This window comes from Taudactylus pleione, unplaced genomic scaffold (genome assembly GCF_031769625.1).
Source record: "Taudactylus pleione unplaced genomic scaffold, aTauple2 ptg000087l, whole genome shotgun sequence".
In the NCBI taxonomy this organism is placed as follows: domain Eukaryota; kingdom Metazoa; phylum Chordata; class Amphibia; order Anura; family Myobatrachidae; genus Taudactylus; species Taudactylus pleione.
Window position 1 is genome coordinate 7,623,619 of NW_028284489.1, and position 18,823 is coordinate 7,642,441.

General features: G+C 39.6%; 1 protein-coding gene across 4 annotated transcripts in view; it reads right to left on the reverse strand.

Moving 5' to 3' along the window:
• Positions 1-980: 980 nt before the first annotated feature.
• Positions 981-18,823, reverse strand: part of TPM4 (tropomyosin 4) — a 118,466-nt gene continuing 100,623 nt past the window's right edge. For 2 of the 4 annotated variants that reach the window (XM_088468958.1, XM_088468960.1), the window contains 7 exons: positions 12,675-12,808; positions 8,387-8,504; positions 6,477-6,547; positions 4,501-4,576; positions 3,103-3,165; positions 2,860-2,929; positions 981-1,544 (listed from right to left, as the gene is read on the reverse strand). In XM_088468958.1, the coding sequence (XP_088325084.1) occupies positions 1,462-1,544; positions 2,860-2,929; positions 3,103-3,165; positions 4,501-4,576; positions 6,477-6,547; positions 8,387-8,504; positions 12,675-12,808 (615 nt within the window). In that variant the 3' untranslated portion in view covers positions 981-1,461. Of the gene's footprint in view, positions 1,545-1,762; positions 2,128-2,859; positions 2,930-3,102; positions 3,166-4,500; positions 4,577-6,476; positions 6,548-8,386; positions 8,505-12,674; positions 12,809-18,823 lie in introns of those variants that run through there. The other 2 variants (XM_088468959.1, XM_088468961.1) reach the window with 2 other exon arrangements.

Sequence of the window (18,823 nt, forward strand, 5' to 3'; positions counted from 1 at the left end):
CCCCTCTGCCAAAACTTGCACTGGCTCCCATTCCCCTACAGAATCCTCTTCAAACTACTCACCTTCACATACATGGCCCTCTCTAACTCTACTGCTCCCTACATCTCAAACCTCATCTCCTTACATACTCCCTCCCGCTCACTTCGGTCTGCCAATGACTTAGCTCTCCTCCACCCTAGTCACTTCATCTCATGCACGTATCCAAGATTTTGCTCGTGCAGCCCCCCCTTCACTGGAATGAGCTCCCTCGCTCGATTAGGCTCTCCCCGACCTTGAGGAGCTTCAAACGTGCACTGAAAACCCACCTGTTCAAAGCATACCCTTCCACCACATAACCATCACCAAGTCTCTGTCCCTCCTGCCTGAGCCATCTCTACCTCGCCTACTTCCTGCACTCAGGTCCCCCTCTACACACTCATGCCATCTGTCAGTCTACCCTCTCCCCTAGATTGTAAGCTCCTAGGAGCAGGGCCCTCCTCCCCACTGTCTCACGGCCTTCTTCTCTAGCACTTCTATGACAGCCTTCACCTTCCCAGCTGTATTGTGTATGGAGAATTGTGTTGCTAATTGTTACTTGTGCTCTGTTTATAAGTTAGTTACTGTATTGTAATGCTCTGTGTACCCTTTACTGTATGTACAGCACTGCGGACCTCTTGCAGAGCCCTATAAATAAAATGGAGATCTCTCTCATATAATATATACACATACACATATATATATACACACATATATATATATATATACACACACACACACACACACGTGGATTTCATTGGCCAATATCTGTTTTACATTCATTGTATTTTTATTAAACAGATTTAACTTGTTTTTTGACATGGCAATTAATAGAAAATGAATTTCTCAGCTATCTATTTAGGTTTCAGGTGTCCCACAGCGCCGTGGTCCCCCCCCTTTTTGTTTACCTTTCAGATAGCGTTGACACTTACCGTAATATGGCATTGTATAGTAAATTACACCAATTAAATAGTCAGAAATTTTAATAGATTCAGTTTTAAAAGGCTTTAAAATTAAGTTATTCTTCCAGATATAGTATAAGATTAGTTATCTGTAATAACCACAAGCATACTGTTACAATTAACCTTTCCAAATTTGATTTTTTTTTTTTATTGAGGATATTCAAAAAAACTCCTATAACAACTTCTGTATTACCAACACTTTGTGGTCCTGTAACAGAATAACATAAGACAAATACGGAACAACATGTGGCTATTCTAGCATTAAAATGTACATGGGACCTTAGTATAAAAAGAAATATTAAAAAGGTACAATGCACCAACATAACATGAGATTTTAAGCTCATAATTGTGAACGGTTCCTTTAAAAAATAAAATATTTGGTCGCATTCATTGCTGCTTTCCCTTGGAATGTTGAGATAATAGATGAGATTGTAAGACTTTAGAAAAAAAGGAATAAAGTGTGGAGATATTTCTTCAACTTGAGTTATAAATTGTTGAGTTCTAGTAGTGTTTGATCCAGAACTTGATGCATCCCCAAGTTCTCTTCTTTGGCATTTGCCAACTTGTCTGAAAACATAAAAAAAAATATAAAAACATAAGAAACTTGCGAATTGCGATGGTTAATAGTAATTTTAAAAAAAGGATATTAAACTTTTCTAGAATTAATTTATTGACTTTAATATGTAAAGTATCTGCACATGCATAGCATACAACAGAAGATATACAAACATAACTATTTCATAATTATGCAACACTTCTAACAGAGGTAATAAACCAAATAAAACTGCGAGTACAAAGTATTGTCTAATGTAAAAAAAGTAAATAAATAAAAAAAATAAATAAACACAGGAAAACCCAAGTTTGCATCTTAAAACAGTTTTGACTGTTCACCCATACGTGCAGTATACAGACATGAAATATAGTTCAGCCGGAAAATAAAATAGAAAGAAATGAGTGCAGATAGATTTTTATTTCTCAGAGAGATGGAGAGCAGTGCAATAAATGATAGGCAAACAGCACAATAGCTGTCAGGACAGGAGAAACATGCCACATAGCACCAGTAGAGTCTACAACGAGGTCATGTCATTGAGAGCATGGTCTAGCTCCTCGCTGATAGCTTTGTATTTCAGCTTCTGGGCATACAACTCATCTATCATACAGAAGAAGCCAAACGTTCAGAAGGACAGGAGGAGAAGCCAAGTACAGATGGAGAACAGAGTGAAGAAAACATGGAAAAGAAAGAAATCATTGTTACAAAACAATTTGTTTTTGTGTCATTTCATAGAAAATGGTCACTAACAGTTACTATGACTATTTAACAAGTAAATGGTGACTAACATTTACTATGACTTTATTGAACAAAAAAACATCAGTGGCTGCTCTCTTGTTCTACAGATTATATAGAAAGGGTCACAAAACAGAAATGTTTTTACCAACAAGACGATACTATTCAGTGTGAATAAGGACAATAGACTGAAGACATTAACTGTCCATCAATGATTATGGTATATTAATCTCTTCATGTATGAATGATCACTAGTGAAAAAAATATAACTAAATAGTTCAAGAACTCTAAAAGAAAACAAAGAAACATTGAGAAAATGCAATAATTGCTTGTATATTAACTTTGCACTCCACTTAGAACTAAAAAGAGAACAAATCAATAGTAAAACAAGTATCTGTGTACTCACCAAATTCTCCAAGTTTCTGCTCTGACCTTGTGTGACTCATTGTGAAACAAGCTAAGGTGCCAATGTGGAATGCATAACGACCAGTGAGTGCAAACCCCCCCCCCCCCTCCCTCCCTTTACAAGTTTGTTATAGGAGCACGTTTGTTAAACTCCAATGTATAAAAGTGGTGATATATCAATGCATTGCTCACCTTCAAGGTCATCAATAGTTTTTTCTAATTTGGCAACTGTTCTTTCTGCAAACTCAGCCCGAGTTTCTGCCTATTAAGAGAGAGAACACAGAAGACTATTATATGCTGCATAACATTCATGTGATATTTTTCTGAACTGAAGTATTCCTTTTCTCCCACAACATGACAAAGCACCACTGCGTAAGGGTCTATCGTACCCCTCCCCCGTTATTAGAAGTCCAGTTTTGAAATGTTTGGTCTTACCTCTTTCAGTTTGTCTGTCAATATTTTTATTTCTTCTTCATATTTATCTTCTTTTTCAGAGTACTACAACAACAAGACAGAACACAGCATATAAATTCTGTAGCAGCAATAGCTTCGTTTCTGCAGGTTGAGTGCACTTATCACAAGGACACTAGTTATAGTTTAACCTTTCCAGCTCATGCTCAGTTTATGAAAAAGTGTTACTGTGCTTCTATCAGGACATTGGCACATTCTTATACATGGGCTGTAAGTTATCCTTGGGTTTAGTTTTCATGGTTTCACATAGAAGCAAGTCTAGGGGTGCGCTTTGGTAAGATATGAAGTATGGAGCATAAGGGGTATATTTACTTAAGTACAGAATTTTAGAAGTGGAGATGTTGCCCATAGCAACCAGATTCTACTTAACATTATCAGGCATGTTCTAGAATCTGATTGGTTGCTATGGGCAACATCTCCACTTTAGTAAATACACCCCTAAGGGGTCTATTTACTAAGCAGTGTTAGGAGAGAGTGATAAGGTGCCAGCCAATCAGCTCCAAACTCATCTCACAGGCTGTGTTTGAAAATGACAGTTTGGAGCTGATTGGCTGGCACCTTATCACTCTCTCCTAACACTGCTTAGTAAATAGACCCTTAAGTGTCATGAGCTCTCATTTCGAACTACTTAATTAAAGCTGAAACAGTTATGCTGACATGATCAATAACAAATCAAAGTGCCTGTGCCTCTCCACAGCTGTCTTTATAGCTGCTGTAATTTAGCCTTTGAATGGAGTGTTACAAAGAGTGAGCCTGATGATTTTAGTGATAATCCTGTATCTTCTGTGGTACTGAATCAACATGGGAAGAGAGCACTTCTGCTCCTCTTCCCATATTATATAAAAACTGGCATCAACTAGATCCTTTCAGACACGTTATTTCAGTGTTAAAACCTTTACAGTAAAAAGGTACAAAATTATGCAGTATGTCTACCATTTATAAAAAAAAATAGATAACATTGGTGAAAATTAATGAAATAAAAGGACCCAATTTGTTTCTGAAAGACTGCAGTGTCTCCAATATTTGCCACTTGTGCCTCTAGAAAATTCATCCCTTAAGCTGGGTACACACTGGAGAGATATCGGACAGATTGTCTCATTTATGGGCAAATGTGTACAGAGAAACTGCATACTACCGTGGTCGTTAGCGATATCTTCCAGTCAGCCATGCTGCATGGCCAACCGTATGATATTGCATGCGGCGCTGTGCAAAGTAATGAAGGACAAAACAAGGTATCATTCAGTCCTTCATTACATTGTTCTGATATGTACCGTGAATACGATATAGCGAACAGTTGGCCACCATATCGTCCGGGTACACATCGACTAGTGTGCCTCCAGCATTAGATTGCAGTCACCTTACCTTTTCAGACTGAGCCTCCAGAGACTTTAAATTGTTAGTCACATTTTTCAATTCTTCTTCCAGATCACCACATTTACTGCAATAAAATAGTGTTTCATTTACAAACAAACCTTATTGTATCACCTAATACATTGATGTACCACTCACAGTATATTGTAGGTTGTAGAAGATATTAATCTTTAACTGTATTACACAGTTATAAATAAATTACATACCTATTTTATTTTATTTTTTCAAATAAAAGTTCTGCACTATGAAATCTTGAAAAGTATTTGAAACTGTATTTTTAAAAATTTGTCCTTATATTAAATTCTATACATGGAGAAAATAGTATTGCTGAGCTTAGGTTTAAAGCAGATCAATAAAATATGATACCAAGTGGCCCAACTGGCACTGAGCTCTATGGGGAGGTAGATGAGGGATAAAAGTTAATGTGAAAGGAAAAAGGAACATAAAAGATGTAGATACAATAGGTAAAAAAATAAAATAAAATTAATCTTGGAAATAAATGAGTAAAAACTCGGTAGAAGCATATACTATAAAATTAGTGACTTTTTTTTTTTTAATCGTACGTTTTGTATTTATAGCCTTTTTTGGAAAATGTGGGGAACAGAGCTCAGGGTGGGTGTATAGAGGACTGCTTACTTATTTCCAAGACTCAACTTATTTATTTTTTACCTATTTTATTACATCTTTTTATTCACTTTTATTTTCATCTTTTAAATTCTATACATATTTGCTACAATTTATGAAGTTATTGTGTAAGCTCAGAGTAATATTTCTCAATTTGTTCCATCTTCATCTTGTCTGTGAAATTAAGCTTCTACAAATACATACACTAATGTAACTAAATTTCTGAATAGGTTTCTCAGTTTTACTGATTTTCAATCAACATTGTGCACATTTATGCAGATGGAAGATTTGTTTAAACAATTATTGTACTGTAACATAGCACCCAGGGCTGAGGCTAGTGTTCAGCCATCCCCCCATAAAAAGCAGATTTAGTAAGTGAAGCTATTGGACAGTATCTCCCATCTCTACCATGGAAATGCATTTCTCTCCATTCCAATATGAAGAATTTAGGGATAATTAAGGCTTTGAAAACTTCTATTCTTAACCAATTTGTGTTTTCTAAACATTTTAACTCAGATTTACTTGAAATGTTCTGATCTTCATGATGAAGCGCTTGTTTGGAAACTAACAAACTATAGTACCTCTCACAAGCAGATAGTGTTTAAGTTTATATAAATTAAACACTAAGGGCGGAATTCAATTGTTTCGCCCCACTACGCGCCCGACAGGAGCTATTGAAATGTTGCTCCTGTCAGACACGATGAGCTGCCGGCGCACCATTTCAGCCAGGTGGGTGCGAGCTGAAATAGGTGAAAAGTGACCTGTGGGTACCCAAACTGCACTTTTTGCGATTCCGCCCAGCCCTTTGGTCGGGGTAGCAGTTTACGCAGCTAAATCCGACCTCTGTGGGCACGTTCAGCAGGATAACAGGCATCATTTGAATAGCGCCTCGTGATCTCCTGTCACTTTAGACAGGAGATAAGGTGCGCTAAAACAATTTAAATACCACCCTAAATGATTTAAGTCCTCGTGTACAATTGCGTCACTTCTGAAGAAAACAAATTGTCTCAGGTTTTATTCTGGCATATTTTAGAAAGAATTATGCACTAAATCTGTTTTTCTTTGTTTTCTTTATAATTAGGAAAGTTTGAGAGTCGATTTTTATTATTTGTCACTAAATAATATTTCATATTTAAAAGCAGTAGTAATTCCTAAATAAATCCATATGAATTCTATGGGAGAAGGGGGGTGGGGGTGGTTAGGAGTGATTGTGGGTATATTCAATTGTTTTTGGGTACCCGTAAGAAATTTCTTATAGAACAAAAATTATATTGGAGCAATTCTAGTCACACAATTATCGTAACAATGTCAAACTTAAGAAAAGTAAAAAAGTAGATTCTTACAGTTCCGACACTTCTGCACGCTCCTCTGCTCTCTCCAGCTCTCCCTCCAGAATGACCAGTTTACGCGCAACCTAGAAACACCACTAGGATTAGATCGGACCTAGGTTGCAGACTGAAGAATCTCAGCATAAATCATATTTCAACAACAAAAACTATTACGCTATGAAAAAGGCAAAAGAACAGATGGTGCAGTTAGCCTACAGCAATTCAGTGCGTGCATGTGCAGATTGCTTTTTTTTGTGTTTGCAATATCCCCTTAAAGTAAACAATCAGAACCTTTAGATCACATTACAACTCATTTGTTTTTGCTTCAGTGCCTCACAAAGAATGTGCACCTTGTTTGAATTTAACTCCTAGCAAAAGCACACACACACACACACACACACACACACACACACTGGGCCTGATTCAGAGCTGGACCCAAGTGGAAGTGTATTAGCATCTAGCTGATATCTGCATACTGCGCATACACTGTATATACTAATCGACTGCGCACGCACACGGAGTGCGCAAGTGCAAACTAATGGATCTTTCCATTGATGGAGCACACCTGTGAAACAGATATTTCTGGGCAGAGACCAGGCAGACCCATGGAAGTGTAAGCTGTCTTCCGTGCGTGATCGTAGCATGCAGATGTAGGAGATAGGACACCTGTTTCAAACGGATCTTTTGCACCCAGTTTGGGATGGGTGCAAGCCCAGATAATGATGGCTGTGGAAGTAAAAACAGTGGGCGGGACAGCCTTCCTACATGCAGACGCACAGATGTTTGGCATACATGGACGAGATTCCGGTATTAGCATAACTAAGTAGCCTGCCACAGCTGTACAGAAAAACAGTTTCTGATGCGTCAGCCTCCGAATCAGCTCATTGAGTGGACTTCACACTGCTCCAGAGTTCTCCACTTCAAACAGTCACAAGAACCTCACATTTGGCAGTGTGCATATAACCCCATTTTAATCTTAAATCCATTGTGTAAATCAGGATACAGGACTAAATCAAAGCATGACGAAAAGTGTTATCACATCTAACAAAGCCATTGTTGTGTGTCCCATAATCTCTTACAATACAAAGCTTATGGCATGACCTAATAGTAGGGAGACTGTACCAACAGCAAAGAGGAACAGGTCGAGAAAAACTGAAAAATTACAGAATTCCCTTAGCGCGTGCAGAGAAATAAACTAGGTGTAGATTTCTCCCACTTAACAAGAATCAATAAAAGACTATCTCCACCCAAATGCAATTGTTAGTTTTGGGTGGAGTTCGCCTTCTATTGTGTCTTGTACAGTTAGTGAACCTTAATGCATCTCACACATCAAGCAGGAGATTCTTGGGCTGATACAGAGTTGAACATGTCTCTGCGTTTATGTTGCATGAATTTGCTATGGGCTTGCTCAGAACACGAGTTCATGCAAGTACAAGAAAGCAGAACATCTACACACATCTTACGAAAACATGCAACTTTTCAATGCTCATTTATTTTGTGTAATGTACGAGTGGACATTGACAAGTAAATTAAGAATTTCAAAATAAAAACGTAACCATAACGGAGGTACATTTGCCTAGATTTAAGCCTGAGCATTGTATAACCACATACTCTGTGGTTTGGGAGGGGAAATTTAAGGGAAGACACCCCCACTGACCTCCCTTGTAATGCAGTCCCCATTCCCGACCACCTACAGAAGACTGTACAAGCATCGATTTCATCCCCACATCCCTTCACTGACACTACTCTAGCAAAAGCAGGGCTTGTTTCTTTTTAAAAAATGGGTAAACTGTTTAAAACTTTTGCCACTTTGTAAAAATGACATTATACAATTCATTTTAAAGTCTTTGTTCAAACACTTTCCAAGACCATTCATCCTACAGTCCCTCTACTCCATTTTCACTATTCCAAATGTCTCTGCTCACCTCCTCATATTTGCGATCGGCTTCCTCTGCAATGTGTTTGGCTTCTTTGAGTTGCATCTCCTGAATTTCCATCTTCTCTTCATCCTTCATGGCCCTATTTTCTATTACCTTCATACCTCTGACAGGAGACACAAACAAAAAAACATTACTTTTTCTGGGAAAAGAAAGACACTTAATTCTTTAATGTGATCCATTCTGTAAACATACAGCGCTGCTAAAGGACCATCCAACAAGACAATATGGGAGGACCAGAAATTCTAAAATGACTCCATCTTGCCATTTTCAACACTGTAGCATCATTTGTCATTTTTATGTCCAGGAAAAGAATTATACAAGTATTGGGTTCTCTTATCCAGGAAAAAAACAAACTAAACAAAACCCACACACGCTTAATTGATTTTAGCATATATATGACAAGTTACTGAGAGCTACACAAAGGCGATAAGAATACTGGAGCAGAGTCTGTGCAGACCAAACTTTTTAAAGAAGTTTTTGATGTTAATCATGGTACTCCAAATTACAGAATAATGTTAATCAGGAACACTGCATTCAAAGCATTGTGGATAAAAGATATAACAGTTGTGTCCTCACTCGTCTTTGCTGCAGTCATGCCAAAAAGCCCCTCTTGGCATGCCTGGTCCTGTGAGACACGGCTAGCGCAGGGAGTCTTTTTTTGCCGAAAATATGTCTAAGGCCAGTTTTCAATTAGTTTCGCATACACTATAAAGTTTTGGCTGCCGGAGTTTGCACCTACATTGCGTATTTTAGCTGGGAAAACTTATCGCGCACGTACTAGCGATTCGCCCTATTCAATTCCAAAAGACAAAAAAAAACAGAGATACGCGATGTCAGCACAGGCGAAAAGTGGTGTCTGAATCGGTGAAATTAGCCTGAACCCCAAAAAAGATGCGGTAACATTGGGGATCAATGTAGTAGTGCCCGATTAGCCCTAATGAAAAACAGTTTGGGGTACTTAAGTTTGCACAATTTCCTCTAAATAGCGTCTTTGCACAAGTGGTGAAGAATGGCATAAAGCAGTATTTTTAGGAGAAAGTATTTGTCAAATTTGGGGTACTTGAAAATGGGTGCAAGCATCTTTAAAAAGCTGCTGAAGTGAAGTTATAAGAAACTTAAAAAAACGCACCTTCAAACACCTGCAATCCAAAAAACACCTCACCCAAACTTGCAGACCCCCAAAAGTCTATTGGCTACTCTTTTTGTTTGTACCCCCACTTTGCACTTTTTCGCCCCCTTTTTCAAAGTAGTTTTTTGGGGTTTTTTTTGACTCAGTTATCCTTTGGAGGGCTGTTCCAAGGGTGCCAAGTGGTTTCCCCACTTTTGCACCCCTAAATAGCAATTTTGCACTTTTTTTCTCCCCCTATTCTGAGGCAAATCTTTTCGCCAATTACATTGTATTGTGCTTTCGCGTACACGAAAAAGTGTTTGCAATGGAATACGGAGATAAGTTTCCAACTGGCGAAAAAAGGCTCAATCGGCGATACTTTTCCACAGATCACGGCTTTTCGCTCCGAATTTAATAGGGCCCTAAGTCGCAATGAGAGTAGGACGCACCAGGAGACTGTGCAGATTAATTTCGTGTGTGACAATTATACATATCTGTGTAGGACAGTCTCTCAATCAGCACGCTAAGTGCTACGATGCAGTGGCCACAGCTTTTTTCCACGCTTAAGGGTTTATGTATCAAGCAGTAAAAAGTGTGGAGAAGTTGCCCATAGCAGCCAATCAACTCTGAAGTAGCATTTATCATGTACAGTCTTTAAAAAAATAGGTAGGAGCTAATTGGTTGCTATGGGCAACTTCTACATTGGTCCACTTCTCCAAGCTTTTCACTGCTTGATACATAGACTCCCAAGTTCTGTGTACACTCAGCCACACAGACATACAAATGTCACATATCAAATTAGTCAGCAGAGTCTGCTGGTGCGTCCTAGTCGCATCATTTTGCGACAGATTTGCAGCAAAACAGTTATGCCAGACGTGATCTGTAACATCACTTTAAGGCTATGAATACATTTCTTATTACACCAACCTAACATTTTGGTGACAGGCAGAATATGCTTTAGGTAGAGTCACATTTGTGCTACATAATGATTAGGTCACTGGAAGTGTTCCTATACACCAGACGTGGACATTTTATAATGCTGCTGTGTGCGATTTCACCATCTTGTTTTGCAGGTTTGGTCCTTACAAAAACTGCCAACTGACTGATTTGTCTAAAGCTGGGTATACACCTGTACAATCATCGGCCAATAAACGGCTTATTATGATCATGCAATGATTAGGAGGTCGCATCTTATGTGCAGTTTAATGGCTCTCTGCTTGAACTCCCGATCCCATAGAAGCCCATATACACTGATCTTTGTCTAGCATAGTATGAATGGGGCTGCAGGCAGCTGACAGGATGACGCTGGGGACACACTGCTCGGTTGATCGGGAGAGTTTACCCGATCAGTCAGGGATCAAAAATGTGTGCGCCCAGCTTTATTTCTGGACAAGTCCTCAATTACTTCAAACTATGCACTAATAAGAACCCACCCATCATTTCTGGTGCATGACAATGCAGATTTTGAATTGAGACTATTACCCCACCTCAATAAGCCTGAGACAAGATTATTACGGGAAGAAGAGGCAAACAGAAATTTCATGTTTCATGGCTGTGCATGTAGTCTTTTTTTTTTTAAACATCATAGAAGTGATGCAAGACATACATACACTTATCCTTTAATATGTACATCAGACAAATAAAACAATATAGTTTGTATACTTTTAAGCTTGCCCACACACACACACACACACACACACAACGCAAGTATAACTCCATTTGCCGGAACCCAGGGAATGATCAGTTTAGACCAGTGATTCCCAACCTCGGTCCTCAAGGCACACTAACAGTCCTGGTTTCAGTGATATCCATGCTTAAGCACAGAAGGTTAAATCAGAATAACTGAGCTACTAATTAAGTCACTTGTGCTCAAGTATGGCTAACCCCAAAACCTGGACCGTTAGTGTGCCTTGAGGACCGTGGTTGGGAACCCCTGGTTTAGACACAGCCCGGACGATAAATGAGAGTCCCCCCCCCCTCTGAGTGACTGACAAAGCACGTTCTGGGAGACCATCCACCACGGTGAAAAAGAGGTCAACACTTCCAAAACTGTGGAGATGTAGCAAAATAACAGAAAATTAACTTGGCATCTCATTCAAACGGGTTCAGCATATTGTGACAAAGGAATTGAAAATGTCTTGCATGTGTGCCAGGGGGCACCCATAAATCTCACAGAAAAGCAGATGTGGCGACAAGCTCAATCGTGCAAGAACACAGTTTTAATGTCGGAGAGGATACCAGATTTCCTGACGTGTGACGAATCGTGGATTTGTCAGTATAATCCAGAAGCCAAACAGTCCAGTGTATGGAAACAAACAAATTCGCCTCCACACAAAAAAATTGTTTGATTCCTTCAGCGTGTAAAGTCATGCTCCTGCTGTTCACGATATGATCCTACAGCACTGGGTTCCCCGTAAACAGACAATTAATGGTGACTACTATGCCATTTGCGTGGAGCCATGAGGAAGAAAATACCACATTTGCTGAAGATACAATGGTGTTTGCTCCAAGACAATGTCTAACAATGTTGCTGCTGTTGCATTGGCAGCACTGACTGAAATTATTGGGACAGCACTGGAACACCCTCCATATAGCCAGTCTTAGTGCCCTGCAATTTCTGGCCAATCCCAACCCTGAAAAAACTAAGGAAAGACGCTCTCAACAGATAATGAAGTGAAAAATACCACAGCTGCAACACAAAGTGATGTCACAGAACAGTCTACAGCACGTCTTTGAATCGTTGTTGAAATGCTGCAAAAAATTTATTGAATTTGAAGGACGCTAGTTTAAAAAAGAAAAATGTTCAGATCTGGTGGATGGAGTCTATTAAAAGACCAAAAAAAAAAAAAAAAAAAAAAAGTCTCATTACTTTCCAATTAGTGTGTGCGTATCTCTTGCAGAGTAATGGCACTCAGACAACAATCGAGCAAAAAAAGCATCAGCCCCCAGCATCAGGACCATACACATAGGAATACAATCCCGATGACGGGGCTGATGCCCTGAATACGTTTGATCAAATATATACACAACTTTTTTTGCTCGATTGTTGTCGGAGTGCCATTACTCTGCAAGCTGTATGGTATTTTTTGAAGTGCACCACAGCATGATGCTTTTTCTTGGACTGCCACCAAAATGTGGACAGAGATAGATGCATGCCATAAATACCTTTCGCTCTCATCAGCTGCTTTTTCTGCTTCTTCCAATTTCTGTAAAGCTGTAGCTAGACGTTCCTGAGCTCTATCTAGCTCCTCTTCTACCAGCTGGATTCTGCGGTTTAATGCAGCAACTTCTCCTTCAGCCTGAGAAGCGCAAGGAAAACAAAAGGAAAATATTGATCAATGTTCAGTTACATGTAAAAACTACAATTCTTTATGGAGGATATATATCGTTGAAGGATACAGGCCGTTATTAATATGCAGAGATAAAATCAGATTTTTGATAAGAAATCTGTTACAACTGCCAATACTAATACATCGCCAGAGTAGCCGAGTGATATTCAGCAGGCCAACGATACTAGCTTGCAGTGGTAAGAAAAATCTTAAATGCAATTACACATGTGTAGGCATTAAGAATAAAATATAATATTATAGATATATATATATTTAAAAAAAAATTGTTTAAATAAAAAAAAAAAAAGTCAATATTTCTTGTAATTTCGTTTTGAATTGACAGTAAGGAAAATAGGATTGTGGCGATTCATGTACTGCCACAACTCTTCTCAGATAGATTTCAAAAAGCTTTTCATGGGGAAGAAAGCCTTTCAAATACGGGGAGAAGCCCCAATTATGGAAGAATTATTTTTTTTTTTAAAGCTAAATAGAGACCACAATTTTACACACACACATACACATCCAAAACTGGGAAACAAAATGAACATAGTTTTCCCAATCATTCCAAGAAGCAGTTTTGTAAAAAGTATCCAAAAGCCAATAATCTCAAAGGGAAAAGAACATTGCTATTTTTTCTCAAAGCTACATAGAAATAAATTTAATGAAGGCGACATGTTGCCCAACAAATAATTGGCACCACATTTACTAATTCATAGTAGAGCATTTTAAATAAGAAACAGACGAGACCACAGAGTACTGTAAAAGTTAAAATAGACATTTTAATAAATGTACAGTAGAATGTGAAATTGCACAACAATATGCTGCAGAAGAGCACTCTAGAGTAACAAAATCACTACTCATCATGGGAACTCCACATCTCACTCTATACAATCTGTGCTTGCTGTGTGAGGTTATCCTTATAAGGTAAAAGGCAGTATGGGAAGGCCAGCTAACAGGAAAATGCAGGACACGCCTGCAGAGACTAGTAAGGTCTGCTGGATGCCATCTCTGGTAACAGCATGAAATGTGCTGATCTGTGGAAAGATTACTAACACATTACAGATTTTGCCTGCCTTTTAACTGAAGATAGCAAATTTTATACCCAACTGTCATGGGACAAATAAATCTGTTGAAAGGATTAAAAGCTTGATTTAGGCAGTTACATTTCAAAGTACAAATGCAGAATTTGGTGAAAGCACAAAGCCTGTGATCATTTGTAATTTGCTAATTTTTTAAATGGAATCAACATTTGCCATTTAACTAGATCTGAACTACTGAAAACAATCAAGTTAGTAAAAAAAAAATAAAAAAATTCAATTGTTTCTCCTGTCGGGCGCGATCAGCTGCCGGCACCTCATTTCAGCTCACAGCCCAAGTGGGTGCAAGATGAAATGGGCGAAAAGTTACATGTTTGGGCGCCCAAACATCACTTTTCGCTATCACGTCCAGCACTTTGGTCGGGGGTAGCTGTTTTACGCGGTTGAACCCGACCACTTTGGGCGCAATCAGCGCGAAAATCATCAATTGAATAGCGCCCTGCAATCTCCTTTCACTTTAGACGGGAGATCGTGCGCGCTATAACAATTGAATACCGCCCTTGGTAACTATAAATTTTATTTTCTGCCAAGTCAGAATCTGTATACAAGGTGGTATGATGTAGCGACGGCTGCTTTTTTCATGACAAGTTCTACTGTGCTTTATATACAGACTCAAAACATACAGATATACAAGTGTCACATGTCAGATTATTCAGTGCCGTGTCGTGGTGCATCTTAAGGTACATATCCACTAGGTGATAGTGGAACGACAGTACAATTACAACATTGTAGTCGTACAGTCGTTCCTCATCCCCTGTAGTGCCTACACTGAATAATATGTCTGAGTGCAGATACCCTCCCTCATCCCCGTACATGCCCAATCTGTCGTTATCGGCAGATTGAACAGCATGTTCAGGTGGTGATTGATGTTGAAAACGATCAGTGGGAGCGCACATAACTGGTCGTTTGACATTCTAATACCCGATTTGTGAACGTTTAATGAGCGATTGAACGAAAACGATTTTATCGTTCACTCATTTTAATCGACTAGTGGATACTTGGTGCAAGCAGAGAGCACAGGATCTGGCTGCTCACACGTCAGGCATCTCACTAGGTGTATGAGGGGACAGCTGTACTAGAGAGGGGACAATGAAGTGCTAGTCAGGCATTTAGCACATGAACCAGTACATTACTTTTGTAAGTAGCTATTAATGATATCACCTTCCAGTCACTAACTCTACAAGAAATTATGGAGCTTTGGGTACACTGGAGTGACGGTTAATTAGTTCCGACATCAGAACGGATTTCCTTGATTGTCCATACACACTAGAACGAGTTAATGGAGGATGGAACGACAACTGTTCCGTCTTTCATTAGCATATCACAGGTCGCTAGCATTATCGCTAGGTTTGATGTGCAATACATCAAACCTAGCGACTGTAGGAGCGCACGATCACCCATACACACTGAGCAATGTCGGTGACTTATCGTCACGAAAGGGCAAATCGGCCCGACATCACTGTAGTCTGTACCCAGCTTTAGGACCCTTTGTAATCTTAAGGCCAGAGGTCGTAAGTTTACAAAATGGATAACTATTTTTGTATGCTGTCAAGGTATTAATTGAAAGAACATCAAGATGTGATAACGTGCCATACACTTCACTACAACCATGCAAAAGACCAACAGGCATAGATGAAAGCAGATTGGGGAAGCCACAGGGTGAGAGAACGAAAATGTAAAATACACCCGATCTTATAGTCTTCTCACCCTGGAGGTAAACAGCCATACCAACCCCCTTGCTTTTGTTAAGGCTTGAAAGCACTATGCAGCTCACTGGGGACAGTATGCAATACAAAAGATTTGAAAGTGCTCACTGGGTACAACAAGTGCTAAAATATATTTTTAGAGGTTTCTTTAGGACAGAAGAAAGCGCAAACATGTTGTAGAACACATTGTGGGAAATTTAAGAGAGCATGTAGCTAGATCAGTGGTTCTCAATCTTGTTCCTCTGGATCCCACACAGGTCACGTTTTCAAGGTCACCCAGCAGCTGCAGATGCAGTCATTACTCACTGACATTTTAAAAGATCCACAGGTGGAGCTAATTATTTCAATTGTGATTCTGTTAGGAGACCTGGAAAACATGCACTGTTTGGGGTCCTGAGGACAAAGCTTGAGAACCTGTGAGCTAGATTGTGTGTCACAGTAATACCAACAGAGGCCCTTGTCAAAGCAGACATACTAATATTATATTATACTTTTTTCATGCTTCTATAGTGTTCACTCTAGCTTCGGTGGCAGGCAGGGGGCCGGAGCTAGAGAAGACAATGTGCGTGTGCCTGAAAAGGGGGTGTGGCCATTGAAAAGAGGGCGTGTCTAAGATGCATCCCCTTTTCATCACTCTTTGGGGCGTGCCCGACTCCTACGGACACACTGGGCAGCCCAAGCACTGCCGACAGGGAGAATAGATGCCCGGCGCATGCACCCGGCTCCTATTCTCCAGCGGTGACCGGGTCTCCGCACATTTTCCCACCCGCGGGACACTGCGACCGAAGACGGCACCTGCAGGCTGTTAGGGCAGGGCGCTTCTTGCCCTCCTTCTGGAGGGCAGGGTGCCGTGCCCCGCTAAAACAGCCTAGCGGGAACGCTACTTCTATTTGACATACTAAAATTACCTCATCAAAACCCCCCAGAGGGGGCAATTCAATTGAGCAGGAATTGAATAGCACTGGGAGGGAGCTATTCAATTCATAGTGCTGTTTAGTCCAACTAATGATTTTTTCCCACAGTTTCCCGAGGGTGCGAGGAGAAATCCGACTAAAGTGTCTAAGGCCGTTTTCCGGCTTAGCGTGGCACTAACAGGCACGTGTCTGGCACTTTAGTCGGAGAATGCTGGTTCTCGTGACTAAATACCCCGGTTAAGTCGCGAGAACCAGCATTATCTGACTTTACTGCTTACCGTTGGAATAAACATCACTGTGAAATTAAAAGTTGAGAGCTCCCTCCCGGCGCTATTCAATTGCCACTGAATTGAATCTCCCCCAAACTGAGAATAGGTCCATATCGATTATGGTATTTGACCCAATAGCCTATTATTCTACCACAGACTAATGTTCCTAGCACTGGTGCTGGCATGTATGGATACATTAATCTTCCACTATAGAAGCAGAAAAAGCATTGCAAAAGAATATGAAATTATGTTTGTGCAATATGCAGTGAGATTAATGGGCTGACCAATAAAATACAGCACATACACAAGGAAAGTAAACGGAAGGTCTCTGCAGTTGACCTACTGTAGATTTACAACAGGAAAGGGTGTGCCTGCAGGATACTGTAATTCAAGGCTTCTAACTCACTCAGACACAGTAACTTTTTCCCAATGCAGTAACTAAAGACTGCTATTATAACCCAGCACTAAGTAAAAATTACATAGCAGACTATACTTGCTTATTGAAATGAATCAGTCAAATGCAAAACTAAAGCAATCACTTTCACACTCGTTCTACCCATAAAACAGAAAAAAAAAAATTCAAAGTTTAAATTTCTCCAATTAAACAGTACGATTTACAATAGGAGATGATCAAAGTTACAAAAAAAAACTGGAAAGATATCTATAAAATGCATTTGTGACTTATCCCAATATATGCATGGACATGTTTAAAAACAGCTATGAAAGTGAACAGAGGTCTTTGATACAATTTACCCACTTTGTCTCAATTGTAATTTAGCCAAAAGATTCCAAACTGCGGTCTACATCAAACAAATCAAAATGCAGAAATTCACCATTCTGCTGCCATAACGCCTTAAATCAGAGAAATAATAGACGTGTCGTCCTAGAAATGCCTCACTCAACACAGAAGCTAAATTCTGGCAACATGACAACAGACTGGTTAAAATCAGAGCCCACGCCCATCGTTTTCACAGAAATCTGCCAGCTCAACAGACAGACTCAATCTCACTAAGGTGACCACTGCAAGCCTCCATTTGAAATAGATGTACATGTGCATTAACTACATACCATGCTTGTAGCAAGGGTTATTTTGTGCTTAAATTGCCATTAAGTTATAAGGATTGCTGGCTTACTTCCCACATCTATATGCAGGTTTGGAACTACAAACATTTTACATAGCCTCTAATACAAAGAAATATCAAAGCATATCACATTCACTGCACATCTAGATTTACGATCTATGAGGGCGATTTAATTGATCGGGATGTTAATAGTGCCGGGATGTTGGTCCCAGAGATATTCAATTCTATTTTCACTATAATCACTTAAGTCGGAGAATGCCAGTTCTTGCGACTAAAGTAGGGTGTTTAGCCGTGAAAAACAATTTTCCGGCTAAAGTGCCGACCGCGAGGCTGTTAGTGTCGCGCTAAGCAGGAAAACAGCCTTGCGGCCGTCACTTTAGTCTGATTTCTCCTTGCACCCTCAGGAGGGTGCAAGAAGAAATCATTTAGTCGCCCCAACAGTGCGCTGATTTGAATAGCTCCCGGTGTTATCAACAGCAAACTGAATTGCCCCCTATGGCACAGATTATAAAATAAGCCTTGGAACTGCTGTCATTTTTTAAACACAGCCTGTAAAGTGACAGGAGCTGATTGATTGGTACTTTAGTACATCTGTGCATGAGATAGCATCTTATTTTGTAGGTTCAGTTTCCCCTGATAGTGCTGTATGAAATAGTCAAAACTCTTATTTACATTCCAGCAAATATTTTCTTGAACTATTCAATTTAAAAGAACATTGTAATCAAATACTTATGCCAAGTTACTTATAGGTACAGCAGCATTGACTATTTGTTCTATTGCACCACTCATCCAATAGGGTCTAAAGCTCGGTATACGTAAAGTTTCTGTCCAACCATCCAACTAGTTGATTGGTTGGAATGAAAATCTGGTAAGATATGAAAGCAAATGACAATCCGCAATTTGCTCCCAAATGCCAG